At 41.3% G+C, this 14,737-nt stretch overlaps 1 protein-coding gene across 1 annotated transcript in view; it reads right to left on the reverse strand.

Moving 5' to 3' along the window:
* The window catches only part of VWF (von Willebrand factor), a 234,618-nt gene that overhangs the window by 104,120 nt on the left and 115,761 nt on the right, over positions 1-14,737 (reverse strand). The window contains exons 28-30 of the mRNA XM_048823921.2: positions 10,862-12,249; positions 7,803-7,922; positions 6,345-6,488 (exon numbers count right to left, since the gene is read on the reverse strand). Coding sequence (XP_048679878.2) covers positions 6,345-6,488; positions 7,803-7,922; positions 10,862-12,249 — 1,652 coding nt within the window. The remainder of the gene's footprint in view (positions 1-6,344; positions 6,489-7,802; positions 7,923-10,861; positions 12,250-14,737) is intronic.

Raw genomic sequence — 14,737 nt, forward strand, 5'->3', positions numbered from 1 at the left:
AACAAGGGTGAGCTGCTAGGTGTGTTCACCAAGGTGGGCCATCATGAAAAGCCATTTCAAAAATCACATGGGGAGGTTTAAAGTGAGGCTGGCTTCTGGCGTCTGTGACCCATGGGGAGAGGAGTATAAAATTGTGACCACTCTGGTCACTGTTGCAGTGAAGAGGCCATTGTGGGACAGCTGCTGGAGGACTGTTAGGGTTGACACAGGTCAGGAAGTGTCCTTTACTTGCACTGCAACAACCTCAGTAAGTCAACCATGGCCTTATGCCATTCGGGGAGGTGGTATTACTGTGTTCCTGTGATGGGGCATTTACATCAGCCAGAAACAAATTTTAGTTTAGGCACCTAAAATAAGGGCCTGGGCTCCTAACTTTAGGCACTTCGTTTTTGAAAAACTTGGCCGGTTCTTCCAAGGGCTACTGCAGTGGTGCTACACCCCCTTCTTTCAGAGAACCCAGGTAAAAATCTTCATATGATTTTCTGAAGTTGTATAGAACAAAAAATTCAGATACAATATAATAATTAAAAAATTAGTCTCCAAATAGATGTGATGCCTAGATCATGGAAGGAAGGGGATAGCATCATGGTGCTTATTGCATATGATTTTAGTTGCTTCTTCCTAACCCATGACTCTCAAGAAAGGTCCTGCATAAACTTTTCCACGGCCTACCATCTATCTCAGCACTCCCTGAACAAGATTGTAGAGTAAAAACAAAATGGCTGGATTAATTTGGATTAATTTGTAGTAAATCATTTGATACAGTGAAGAGCAAACTCTTACTTTGAAGGAGTGGTTTAAATTGGCTTGGATACAAGCATATTGCAAGGACTGAAAGATGTTAAATGAGCATTAAAAAAACATAATGATAAAAGGCAATGTGCTGAGTTGGGTGGGAATTGTTGAATGGGAAGCCATAGGGATCCACGCTAGAGCTTGTCTTATTGAATACTTTCATTCATGAACTGGGAAGGGGGGAGGAAATTCAGGATATTAATTAGAATCACAGATATGAGATTGGAAGCAAATAGGAACACTCCCAGTGAAGGAAGAGAAAGTGTACAACATGACCTAGAAACATTAGAAATATGGGCAGGATATAACAAAATGAGATTCAACCTGGAAAAAGCCAACCGAGGGAAAAAATATTCCAGTACACGGGCCATTAATGGTGTTGTGGGGAGACACTGGGAAAGCAGAAATTGCTTAAAGATCCTTTTCTTTAATTTTGAATGAATACACACAGTATTTGCACCAGTTTAACTGGTTTGCCTACCTGTGGAGTTATTCCTGACCCCTTAAATCTGTGTTTAAATCTTAATGTAGGGCTTGTCTATACAGTAAAGTTATTCTGGAATAAAGGTTTCAGAGTAACAGCCGTGTTAGTCTGTGTTCGCAAAAAGAAAAGGAGTACTTGTGGCACCTTAGAAACTAACCAATTTATTTGAGCATAAGCTTTCGTGAGCTACAGCTCACTTCATCGGATGCATACTGTGGAAAGTTTAGAAGATCTTATTATATACACACAAAGCCTGATCAAGAATTCCACCCTGTAGTGTTTCTCAGCAAAAAACTGTCTGAGAGGGAAAGCAACTGGTCAGTCGGTGAAAAAGAATGTTACGCCATTGTCTACGCTCTGGAAAAGCTATGCCCCTATGTTTAGGGACAGCGTTTCCACCTGCAAACCGACCATGCTGCACTGAAGTGGCTTCACACCGTCAAAGAAACTAACAAAAAGCTTCTTCAGTGGAGTTTAGCTCTCCAAGATTTTGATTTCGACATCTAACACATCTCAGGAGCTTTTAACAAAGTGGCTGATGCACTCTCCCGTGAAAGTTTCCCAGAATCAACTGGTTAAAATCGTCCTTGAGATGTGGAAAATATTGTTAGTCTTTATGTACTTGGTAGTATATTTAGAGATGCATGTGTCTTATTAACTCTGTTTTTCCTAGAGCTCCAGGAAGAAATCCCAGCCAGTGTTTCACCCTAGCTGAGATTTGGGGGGCGTGTCATAAATATAAAGGGAAGGGTAAACCCCTTTAAAATCCTCCTGGCCAGAGGAAAACTCCTCTCACCTGTAAAGGGCTAAGAAGCTAAAGGTAACCTCGCTGGCACCTGACCAAAATGACCAATGAGGAGACAAGATACTTTCAAAAGCTGGGAGGAGGGAGAGAAACAAAGGGTCTGTGTGTCTGTGTATATGCTGTTTTTGCTGGGGATAGGCCAGGAATGGAGTCTTAGAACTTTTAGTAAGTAATCTAGCTAGGTATGTGTTAGATTATGATTTCTTTAAATGGCTGAGAAAAGAATTGTGCTGAATAGAATAACTATTTCTGTCTGTGTATCTTTTTTGTAACTTAAGGTTTTGCCTAGAGGGATTCTCTATGTTTTGAATCTAATTACCCTGTCAGGTATCTACCATCCTGATTTTACAGAGGGGATTTCTTTACTTCTATTTACTCCTATTTCTATTAAAAGTCTTCTTGTAAGAAAACTGAATGCTTTTTCATTGTTCTCAGATCCAAGGGTTTGGGTGTGTGGTCACCTATGCAAACTGGTGAGGCTTTTTATCCAACATTTCCCAGGAAAGGGGGGGGTGCAAGTGTTGGGAGGATTGTTCATTGTTCTTAAGATCCAAGGGTCTGGGTCTGTAGTCACCTAGACAAACTGGTGAGGCTTTTTACCAAACTTTGTCCAGGAAGTGGGGTGCAAGGTTTTGGGAAGTATTTGGGGGGAAAGAGGTTTCCAAACAGCTCTTCCCCAGTAACCAGTATTTGTTTGGTGGTGGTAGGGGCCAATCCAAGGACAAAGGGTGGAATATTTTGTACCTTGGGGAAGTTTTGACCTAAACTGGTAAAGATAAGCTTAGGAGGTTTTCATGCAGGTCCCCACATCTGTACCCTTGCGTTCAGAGTGGGGGAGAAATCTTGACATGGTTCGTTGTGTGTATATAATAAGATCTTCTAAACTTTCCACAGTATGCATCCGATGAAGTGAGCTGTAGCTCACAAAAGCTTATGCTCAAATAAATTGGTTAGTCTCTAAGGTGCCACAAGTCCTCCTTTTCTTTCTGGAATAAAGGAGGTTGTGAGTTTAAAATGTAACATCTATTCCAGAATAACTCCATGCCGGGACACACTTAGTGCAGAACAAGGCCTGGTCTACACCTAAAACTTAAGTCAACCTAATCACGCCGCTCAAGACTGCAAAATTTTGCACCCTGACCACCATAATTAGGTCGTCAAAACCCCTGGTGTAGATACGGCTAGGTCAGTGGAAGGAATCGACCTAGCTACCGCCTCTGGGAGAGGTGGATTAACTAAACTGACAAAAAAAAATCCTTCTGTCAACATAGGAAGCATCTACACTATGGCATCACAGCTTTAGCACTACAGATATGCCACTGTCACACAGAGACAACCTAAGAGTGCCCTTCTCTTGTTTAGCTTAATCCACTTCCAGTCTCCTAGCTATTTTGAAATAACTCACGTGTAGACAAGCCATTACCAATTGAAGCTAAGTTAATATCAGCCAGCTGTAAGATAGATCCCATCATCATCGTACCTGCACACCTCAAAACAAGTTTATCCTCACAACACCCCTGCAAGCTAAGAAAGTGCTTTTATCCACATGGAAACCCAAGGCACAGAGAGAGTAAGGGATTTTGCTCTAGATCACACACAGGAAGTCTTTGGTGTTCATGCTCTGTAATGAAAGAGGTGCCAGGGCTCAAGCAATTAGGTGCTGGGGCTCAAGTAATTTTTTTTACATTCATCACTGATGCAGCAAGCTCAGAGGTGCCAGGGCTATGAACTGCCAAGCCTAGAGATGCCGGGGCTCAGCCCTGGCACAAATTAAGCCTTGTTGGTGTCCTTGACAACTCTGAAATAAGAATATTACAGACACAAAAAACTCCTTTAAAAGAACATTATTAAGATTGCAAAGTCAAGCAACAGATGATAGGGAATACCAGAATTAAGGCTGCCTGTGCAACCCTAATTTGGCCCCCTTGTGTGTATGCATTATGACACGGTCTTTAATTCCATGATCACATACTAGTTTTTCCCCACAGGATGGATGGTGCACAGGATGGATGGATGGTGCTCACTTGGTGACCAGCAATTCAGTTTTTTGTTTTCTCCTTATTGTTAAATGTGTAGCCTGAGGCCTCATTTACTACACAGTGTTCAAACCCTACACCGGACACAGAATTGGTCATTTCCTCACAGGCATTCCTATGGTGCTCATCACGAATACCGGAGTGCTTCACAAATATTCATTTATCTTCACAACACCACTGTGAGGAGAGGAAGCATTATCTTGGTTTTACAAATCGAGAGCTGAGGTACAGAGAGATTAATGTCAAACATTTCCACTAATTTGGAGTGCTCAATCTGACACATCTAGGACCTGATTTTTCAGAGTACTTAGCATTAGACAGCACTTTATACATTCAAAGCACAGGTCGCATTGCAGCAGACAGTGCCCAACATCTCTGAAAAGCAGACCCCAAGGTCTGAAGTCAGGCACGCAGAAAATGAGGAACACACAATTAGTGTAGGAACACTAAAGAGTTATCATGCATGTAGTTCACACCCTGAGCGTCAGCAAACAAGCTACCTGGAACTAAGCAAAGAGAGTTTTACCATAGGAATCAATCCTGGAGCTGTTCCTGGCGTGAAACAGCCCCACTGACTGTAAAGGGACTACTCACAATGGAATGGGCAGCGTAAGAATTGCACAGGATCATGTTTTCAGTATGGGAGAGACTATGCAAATGAGAAGCAGCAATGCTGGTATTATAGCGACAATGCTGGTTGGTGTATTAAACCCTTGAGCATGCCCAGGACGAATGAAAGATGAGCTTTTCAAAGCCACCTAATGGATTTTAACACCCAAATTTGGGGCATCCAAATCTTTTAGGCAGCCTGGATGTTTCCAGAAGCCTGAACACTGGTAGACAGAGCTGAGTGCTCATGCATTTCCCAAGAGCATTGAGCCTTCTATTCCACCAGCCTGACTCACAGATGCTTATTAAATGTTCTGGGGTGCAGGATCAAGACCACAGTGTCTTTACTCCTCCTTTACTTGCTCCTCCTTTACTTACTTGGGAGGAGTGATTTCTATTCCATTCAGGGTCTCAGACCATCTCCCTCACTGTGGTATCTGAGTGCCTTCCAATGAGAAACAAACAACTCACTGGCAACTGCATAATGCATCTCCCAGTCCATCTCCTCTCCCCAGGACAGGACCATGTTTTCGTTGCTTATCCTGCTAGTCTCTGTAGCTTGCTATACATTACATAGGAGACTTCATGAAAGTTATCTATCTGAATGTAACAATTTCTCTCACAAAGAGCTTGTAGAAGTCTCATCAGCCATCTGGTATTTTTATTTCTCCAGGCTGAGAAAGCAATCATAGCCAATCCTCCTGCGAACTATGGAGGTCAGGTTTTATTTCTCACTTTTCTATAGCAATAACTCTTTACAGGATGAAGTAGGCCAAAGACCCTAAAATCTGTACACTTCTCTGCTCTTATAGGACCCTGATGCTCGATGGCTGCCAGACAGAATGTGGTTCCAGTCCAGAAGAATGAAATTCTCAGAGTATTTGGTCAAAGACCTGATATATTGTATATATATAATTTGCATTTGTTGAACCTACAACTGGAAAGCTTACACACACACACAGAGTCTTCCCAGGACCATAGGGGAATTTGGGTTACCCAGGAATATTAGGACTAACATAGATGTGTTTCTGGGTACAGTTTTGTGGAAGTGAATGAAGCTGATGAATTAGTGATGATCTAAATCCTAAATTACCATTTTCCTTCACTTGCCTGAGAGATACATAACACATGAATATTGAGAAATATTATAAGGAATAAAGAAAGTCATCATCTCCTTTCCAGTATAAAGCATGGTACACTATGACCTTCGCAACTCTTAGACAGACACGTTTTAGAGTAAACTGAAACTCTTTGCCCATAAATCAATATATAACGTGAATGAATTATGAAAGAATATATTCCTAGTGCATCACACTAGCACAGAACCATCTGTCCAAGATAGTACTCAGTGTTGTTGTAGCTGTGTCAGTCCCAGGATAATAGAAAGAGAAGCTGGGTGAGATAATCTTTTATTGGACCAACTTCCACTGGCGAGAGACACACGCTTTCAAGCTTACACAGAGCTCTTCGTCAGGTCAGAAGTTGGTCCAACAACAGATATTACATAACCATCTTGTATCACTAATGTCCAAGATAGTGTTTAGGATCAACCTACATTTAACGTTGTCCCCACACACACACACACACACACACACACATCCACACAATCACTTACCTAGTTTGCTGGGACCCTGCTCTCTTTGCTGAATTGAGCTCACCCTATTTAGAAGATTTTCACTCTCTTGTGGCATGTTCCATGAAATTTCTAGAGTGTTTGCCCTTGCATACTGGAGAACCGACACTTGAGTTAAGGTATTGTCTGAAGCAGAAAGCAGAAGACAAATTATATAAATAAAAGACAATCCAGCTAAACAATTTAAAAATAAATCTGAAGTCACACTTTATATTAGGTTGAGCTGGTTGGAAATTTTCCATCAGAATGATTTTCTGAAGGAAAATGCAGTTTCCAGAAAACTGAAGTTTTCCACAGGGAAAAAGAATCTCAGTGTTGATAAAAAAAAATCAATTTTCCATAAATAAAATTTAAATTAAATATTTTATTGTGTCAGTTTGACCCACACAGGAATATTTTGTTTTGCTGAACCAACCTGAAATGTTTTGTTTGAACCAGTTCAAACTGCATTTCCCTAACAGCATTTTACCTTATGGGAGGTGTCGTTTGGGTCCCATTCTCTCCTGTGCCATGATTCCATGTGAGATTAAAAAGACTTGTGGTATTTAGCCAAGATGTTCACATCAAGACCAGACTTTTCAAGCAATAGATCCATGCACCTAAGCATGGGAGGGAATCATGCTGTCAGGATTGGGACATAAGCAGCATGTCTAGTGGCTGGAGTCAGAGTCAGGAGCCATGCTAAAGGCTCAAGCCAGAGTTGGAGACCATGGTCAAGGATCGGGAACCAGAAACAGGTCAGGAAAGCAGGAACCAGAAGCATGGCAAGGAAGCCAGCTTCAGGACTCAGGCAAGGTAGGGTCCAATATAGCAGCCAGCTAGAGGCCAGCTGTGCAGACAACTGCCTGTGCCTCTCTTGGGTTTAAATAGGAAACTCTGACCAATCACAGGTCCTGCCGCTCCTCCACTTAGGGCCCAGGGAGGCAGCCCTGTTGTAGCTTCAGGTTTCCTGGTCTCTCCACTTGATTGATTAGTAGTAAGCTGCTGGATGGGAATAAGGCAGCAACAGTTGCCTGGGAACCCTGCAGACCCAGGTTTGAGACCTGTGGGTTCCTGACACTTGCCCTCTTGAAACAAGATACTATCCCCCTCAAGAATGTAGTCAGGACATTCCCACTAGTTATCAGCCAGGATGGATATGATTCTGACCCACCAGTACTGGACCCCAGTGCACCACTTCCTGTATCTTGACAAAAGAAACAGCTTAAATTTCAACTGACACCAGGATGTTCCTCATCCTCCTTGGACACTATCACTAGAATGGGAGCCAACTGAAATCCAGGAGATCACTCACACATGGAAATTTAAGCTTCAACACACTTTTTTTTAAAACCAGGGTGTATGTGTAAAGTATCAGGGTCAATACTGTCATGGCCCTTACACAAACAAAGCAAGGGTAAAAGAAAACTAAGTGTTAGAGTTAAAGCGCTGTTTACTTACTGATGCCATAGTTTCCAATAAATGCTTTTACAAAACTTTTCATTTCCTCAAACTCTGATGCTCCAACATTGGAACTTCCATCCAGAAGAAACATGATATCCATTGGTCTGCTGCAAAGTCCTGAAAAGAATATAAAAAGGCTTCTTAGATAAGATCTGCTGAATAAGGAAAGGAAGATGGCAGGAAAAGGAAAGTAGACAACTGGAGTTTGGGAAAACAGCAGGGCGGTGTTCTGTTGTTACAAGCAGTAACTGCCTCTATGTCAGAACATACTAAGCTGTATTTTCAACATGAGAGCTTTGCCCCCCGGTCTCCAAGTAGAACATCTCACGATCATTCCTAAACCCAACAAAACTTTGAGGTTTTGCTTTACTTGGCAGTAGTGAGGCCTCTGCTTATACGCCATGTCCATTTTTGAGCACCACACTTTCAGAAGAGATGTGGACAAACTAGAGACAGTCCAGAGGACAACTATAAAAATGATAAGAGGTTTAGAAAATCTGACCTATGAAGAAGGGTTGAAAGAACTGGGCATGTTTTGTCTCGAGAAGAAAAGGCTGAGGGGGAACATGGTAAGAGTCTTCAAATATTTAAAAGGTTATTGTAAAGAGGACAGAGATCAATTGTTCTCCATGTCCACTAGGGGTAGGAGAAGTAGAAATTGGCTTAGTTTGCAGCACAAGAGATTTAAGTTAAATACTAGGAAAAAATTTTAGCTATAAGGATAGTTAAGTACTGTAACAAGTTACCGAGGGAGACTGTGGAATCCCTATCACCGGGGACTTTTAGCAACAGGTAACCTATGAGGGATGGTCTAGGTACATTTAACCCTTCCCCAGTGGGGGATGAAGTAGATGAACTCTTGAGGTCCCTTCTAGCCCTACATTTCTATGATTCACAGAAGTTTCACAGTGAAATAATCAAACCTCTAGAAGCAGAGGGAGGAAGTGATTTTAACCACTGATGGGCAGGCAGAGGAAAACAATATGGCTCCATCAGCTGTTTTTTAATTACCTGAAAATCAAAAAGGAATCCCATAAAATGTCAAAACATGGACAAATTACTAAGGAGGTATACAAAAGAACAGCACAAGCATGAAGGGAAAAAATCAGAAAGGCTAAGGTACAAAATGAATTACACTTAGCAAGGGACTTAAAAGATAACCAGAAGAGTTTCTTAAAATATATTCAGAGCAAGAGAAGGATGAAGGAAAGTGTAGATCCTGTACTTAATGGGAAAGGAGAGATAATAACTGATGACATCAGGAAGACTGAAGGGTTTAATGCCTATTTGCTTCAGTCTTCACTAAAATGTTGACCAGATACACAACACAATTAATATTAACAAAAAGGGTGAAAGAATGCAAGCCAATATATGGAAAGAATAGGTTAAAGAATATTTAGATAAGTGAGATATATTCAAGTCAGCAGAGCCTGATGATATTCCTCCGAGGGTACTTAAGGAACTAGTTGAAGCAATCTCAGAACTATTAACACTTATCTTTGAGAACTCCTGAAGGACAGATGAGGTCCCAGAGGACTACAGAAGGACAAACGTAATACCTCTCTTTAAAAGAGGAACAAAGAGGACCTGAGAAATTTTAGACCAGTCAGCCTAACTTTGATACCCAGAAAGATACTGGACCAAATTATTAACAATCAATTTGTAAGCACCTCCAGTGCCATCGGGTTAAAAGGAATAACCAGCATGCATCTGTCAAGGACAAATCATGCCAAACCAACCTAATTTCCTTCTTTGGCAGGATTACTGGCTGACTGGATAAGAAGAAGCATTAGATGTGATGTATCTTGATTTTAGTAAGGCTTTTGACAGTCCCACGTGACTTCTCATAAGCAACCATGTGATCTAGATGAATTTACTATAAGGTGAGTGCACAACTGGTTGAAAGACCATATTCAACAACAGTTTACTGTCAAATTGGGAAGGACATATCTAGTGCAGTCCCGTAGGGGTCAGTCCTAGGTCTGGCACAATTCAATATTTTCATTAATGACTTGAATAATAGAGTGGAGAGTATGGTTCTATAATTTGTGGATAAAACCAAGCAGGTGACATTGCAAGCACTTTTGAGGACAGAATTAGAATTCTGAATTGACCTTGACAAATTTGAGAATTGGTCTGAATTCAACAAGATGAAATTCAACAAAGACAAGGACAAAGCACTTTAATTAGCAAGGAAAAAAATCAAATACACAACTAAAAATGGAGAACAACGGGCTAGGTAGTGGTACTGCTGAAAAGGATCTGAGGGTTATAATGGATCACAAATTGAATATAAGCCACCAATGTGATGCAGTTGCAAAAAAGACTAATATAATTCTGGGATGTATTAACAGAAGCACTCTATGTAAGACACAGGAGCAAATTGTCTTGCTGTATTTTGCACTGGTGAGGCTTCAGCTGGAGTTCTGTGTCCAATTCTGGACACCACACTTTAGGAAAAATATGGAGAAATTGGAGAGAGTCCCGAGGACAGCAACAAAAGTGATAAAAGGTTCAGAAAACCTGACTTATAAGGAAAGGTTAAAAAAACTGGGCACATTTAGAAACAAAAGACTGAGGAGGGACCTATTAACAGTCTTCAAATAGTAAAGGGCTGTTATAAAGAGGACAATGGTAATTTGTTCTCCATGTCCACAGAAGGTAGGAAAAGAAGCAATGGGCCTAATCTGCAGCAAGGGAGATTTAGGTTAAATATTAGGAAAAACTTTCTAACTATCAGGATAGTTAAGCTCTGGAATAGGCTTCCAAGGAAGGTTGTGGAATCCCCATCACTGGAAGTTTTTAAAAACAGGTTGGACAAACATCTCTCAGGGATGATCTAGGTTTACTTGGTCCTGCCTCAGCACAGGGGGCTGGACTTGATAACTTCTCAAGGTCCCTTCCAGTCTTACATTTCTATGACCCTAAGTTCACCTTCCACCCCCACTCCAATCAACTTGGACAGCAACATGCAAAGCACAATCCATCTCTGATTCCAGAGAAAGCCTGATGAGAAATAGAGAATGAAAATACATAGAAAATATATCCAACTTTACCTGAAGTTGCTGGGGCCATGCTGGATTTATTTGAGCAGCACGTTTTCAACACTAAGTCAGGTGCTTCTCGAATAAGTCTTTTATAACCCTCTATGATTATTGGGGTGTGCCGTTGACTGATCTTCTCAAGCTCTTGAATGTTCACGTTGGGGGTAATACCTATAGGGATCACATTTATGTCCCCCGCAACACTTGAGATGACATCAGTGGCAGGGTTTGCAGTCACCATGTACACTAAGCGTGGCACTTGTCCCCTGCCTCCATTGTCTGTGGTAAATGTGTGTTCAGAGACATAGCTGAGGGCATTTCCAGTGTTGGTGGCATTCCCTCCTTGGTACTGTATCTTCCTCACCACCTCAATAATGTCTTGCTTTGACTGTGCTTCAGTGAAGGAGTACTCAACAGTGACAGTGTACGAGTACTGTATGATAGTAATATGAATGGTTTCTTCTCCTATGTCCATTTCTCTGATAACTTTTGCAATGAACTCCTTGATTATATTGAAGTTCTCCTCTCCTACTTTTTCAGACCCTTCAACAACAAAAGCTATATCAAGCACTTTGGAAACCGCTTTACGTGGCAATGGTGTCGTAGCTAATCTCGTGAACTCCCAGCCATGATAGGGTACCGTCACTTTAGCTGCCCGGGGTGGGGTTGTAGTAGGTTTTTGGGTGGTAGTTGTTAACACATCACTTTCTTCAGGCACAAGATCACACAGGTAATTGATTATTTCATCCCTGTTTTCCATTAACTCCTGTACGTTGTTCATTATGAAGGCCTTGTTTTCTGGCCACTGCCTTTCAATTAGCTTGATTTGCTCCATACTAATAGATGGTCCAATGCCTACTGGTATTACTGTGACTTTCTTCTTTTTCAAAAGAGGGAGGATGCGCTGAATATTTCCTGGAGACTTGCTCGCTGTCAACAACAGAGCAATTCTGGCAGCATTTGTCCTTGGTGCCTTTCCAAACACATGGAAAACAATATATTTAAGCACTTCAGTGGCAGAGGCAACTTCTCCACCAGTGTATTTTATGTTTTGGACAATTTTCCTCATCTGAGATTGTGTTTTAATATCTTTGAGACCAAGATAGATGTTGGAGCCAGTGCGGTATTCCAAAATTGACACTCGGATTTTCTTTTGGGAGATGTGGAGTTTTTTCATCATGCTAATTATGAAAGCTTTTAACAGTTCAAAGTCCTTTTCTGAGAGTTTGTTGGAGCCATCCATCAGAAAGGCCAGGTCCATCATTTTGCTGCAGGAGTATACACGTGTCCCTGTGTCTATATCTGTTTCTTCTGTAGAAGCAGGCGTTGATGTAATGATTTCTTCCTCTTTCTCTTTTGACTCACAGGCACTACATGTTAAGTTCTTTCCTTCACAGTGACTGCAAGAACCACCAAAAAACTAATGATAAAATGAACTTTGATAACAATACACCACCCCTGATTGAATACAGTTATATCTTATATAGAAATGAGTAAACAAACGATTCAGCAGGAACATATAATTTGCCATGCCGGATTGGATCAATGGAGTATCAATTTCCATATCCTACCTTGTTCGGTACTCTATGATTGTTGCTTCAGAGGAAAGAAAACTGCCACCAACGGTGCTACCTGGCAAATTGTGCATAGTGGGAAAATCTCCTTATTCCTGCAGCAATCCTGGGACACCCAGTAATGGAATCATTACTTATGGAAATACACTAATGTATACATGCAGGAAGCATGTAAAAAGTACTAAGTTTATTAGATAAATGTCTTTTCCCCAGCTGTCTTTGGGTGAACATGCATCATATCATGGAAACATGACACCAAGTGCTGGGCTACATAGAAGCCACTGGGATTTGTAGGCACCACTTCTGATGAACACGGCCAGTAGATTTCGGTCGCACACCCTGGTTGCATCTTCACTAGGAAAAAAGGTTTCTTCTTAACTTGAGTTATTTAACTTGAGTGAACTAACTAGAGGTAAAATCCTCGTGAAGATAAGGCAGTTTGTAATTTGACAGGCATAAGCATGTTGAGTTAAAGACTTTGAGGGAGTCAAGGGTTTACCTTGATCTGCTAACTCATGTGAAAACTACACACTGCCTTGTCTTCACGAGGATTATACCTCGAGTTAGTTCACTCAAGTTAGCTAACTCGAATTAAGAACACACCTTTTTTTCCAGAGTGAAGACCAAGCCGCTCTGGGCAGTGCCTCGTGTCATGGGCTCATTCAAACCTGAAATCTTAAACTGAAGTTTCATACATAGAAAACTATCCACTTCTAATGGCCTTTTGCCATTGGCATTATGAAATCGATTAAATTCACCTGGATCCCTTTGCTCCCCTTCCTGTGTTTTTAGATCATCTTATTATTACTCTTAACTTATTTCACTCTCACACACATTGCCTTTTTCTTATTATCTTGACTTTAGCTTTTGCCATGTGTATTTTACTCCTGTATTTTTATTTTACCTTGTTTTTCTCCTCTTCCCTGTACTAAAATTCTTCTAGTGCTTTTCTTCTCTCTTTCTGTCCCTTTCCTCTTCCCTTCTCTCAAAAAAAGTAGGAGCTCCCCTCTCTTTCCTTACTCCTCTTCCCTTCCAGATCTTTCCCTCCACTCATACCCATTGGCACGTTCCCACTTTTGCCTCCTCTGCATGTTCCCATCCTTTTTGCCACTTTCTGTATGGGCCTCCATTTCTCCCTTACTCCTCTCTCTCCCATACGTTTTCCCACCTACTACCGCTCCCCCTGTATCTACAGCCTTGCAGGAGATTGCTTGTGCTCCCTTAGCATGACTTCAGCAGCTCCGACATTGCCAAATCCATCTGCTCTGTGCTCTTCACTCTGCCTAACTGAGGAAGGAGCACACCTGAGCCCAAGCACAGGCTAGTGGATCACCACTCAATGCATTTTTCCAAGTCTACTCGACAGTAGGAGACACAGAGTAGGGAAAATGTGTGAAATGGCATTTGTCCCTCCAGAAATACAAGAGACACTAGAAAAGATGGAGAAAATTCAGGATTTTCTGAAGAATCTGGGCAGCTGGGAGGTTCTTGGTTTGGTTTTACATTTATAAACGCTATAACTATGGTATTTTCAAAATTCTTTACCCATTGAATCTGATGCACGGGGGATATTTGATAATGCACAGAATACACTGAGCAGGAGTCCTCAATAATCTCCATTATAAAGGGTGCAATTGAATGGGTGCTCCAAAACCAATCAGATCATTCATAATAGCGATGGACAAAACAGTCTGGAAAAAATTAGAGGTATGCCAAACCTCAGAATAGAGCAGGACCAGAAACCAAGCACTTTTTGGATTCAAATACTTTTGTAACCTCTCTCAGGTTATTTCTAGAGCTCCCATCACAACAGTATGTAAGATGGCACTATAGAGACACTGCTGGCATTCTTTCCCACTGTTAAAACAGAACAGCGATACTCTTCTAGCTCACAACTCCAGGCAATGAGAGCTGTATATAGTGTGTGGGATCAAGGACAAAACATAACTTCAGTGGAGTTACTTGGGATTTACATTGGTGTAACTGAGATCAGAAACTGGTCCATACTCTTTAAATTATGGTTTTGCTCTGAAAATTTGCTCTAAAAATTGAATCATGTGGTTCCGCCTTTGTCATCTTTCAATGATTTCAGTGAGCAAATGTGTACAGTTTATAAGTAAAAGATTTGCTTTTTCCTAACTGTCAGAGCTTCAAATTCCAATTCGGGATCTGAGAGATAAGCTGAATTATTTCCTTCTCACACATCATCACCAGCTTCCTTGGGCCGGCCAAATTCTTTCCTCAGTGGCTCCTGTGAAATTTTGCTGTCTTCAGTATGGTTGTACAAGCATAACTGTTTGGAACTTAGTAAACA

This window comes from Caretta caretta, chromosome 1 (assembly GCF_965140235.1).
Source record: "Caretta caretta isolate rCarCar2 chromosome 1, rCarCar1.hap1, whole genome shotgun sequence".
NCBI lineage: Eukaryota > Metazoa > Chordata > Testudines > Cheloniidae > Caretta > Caretta caretta.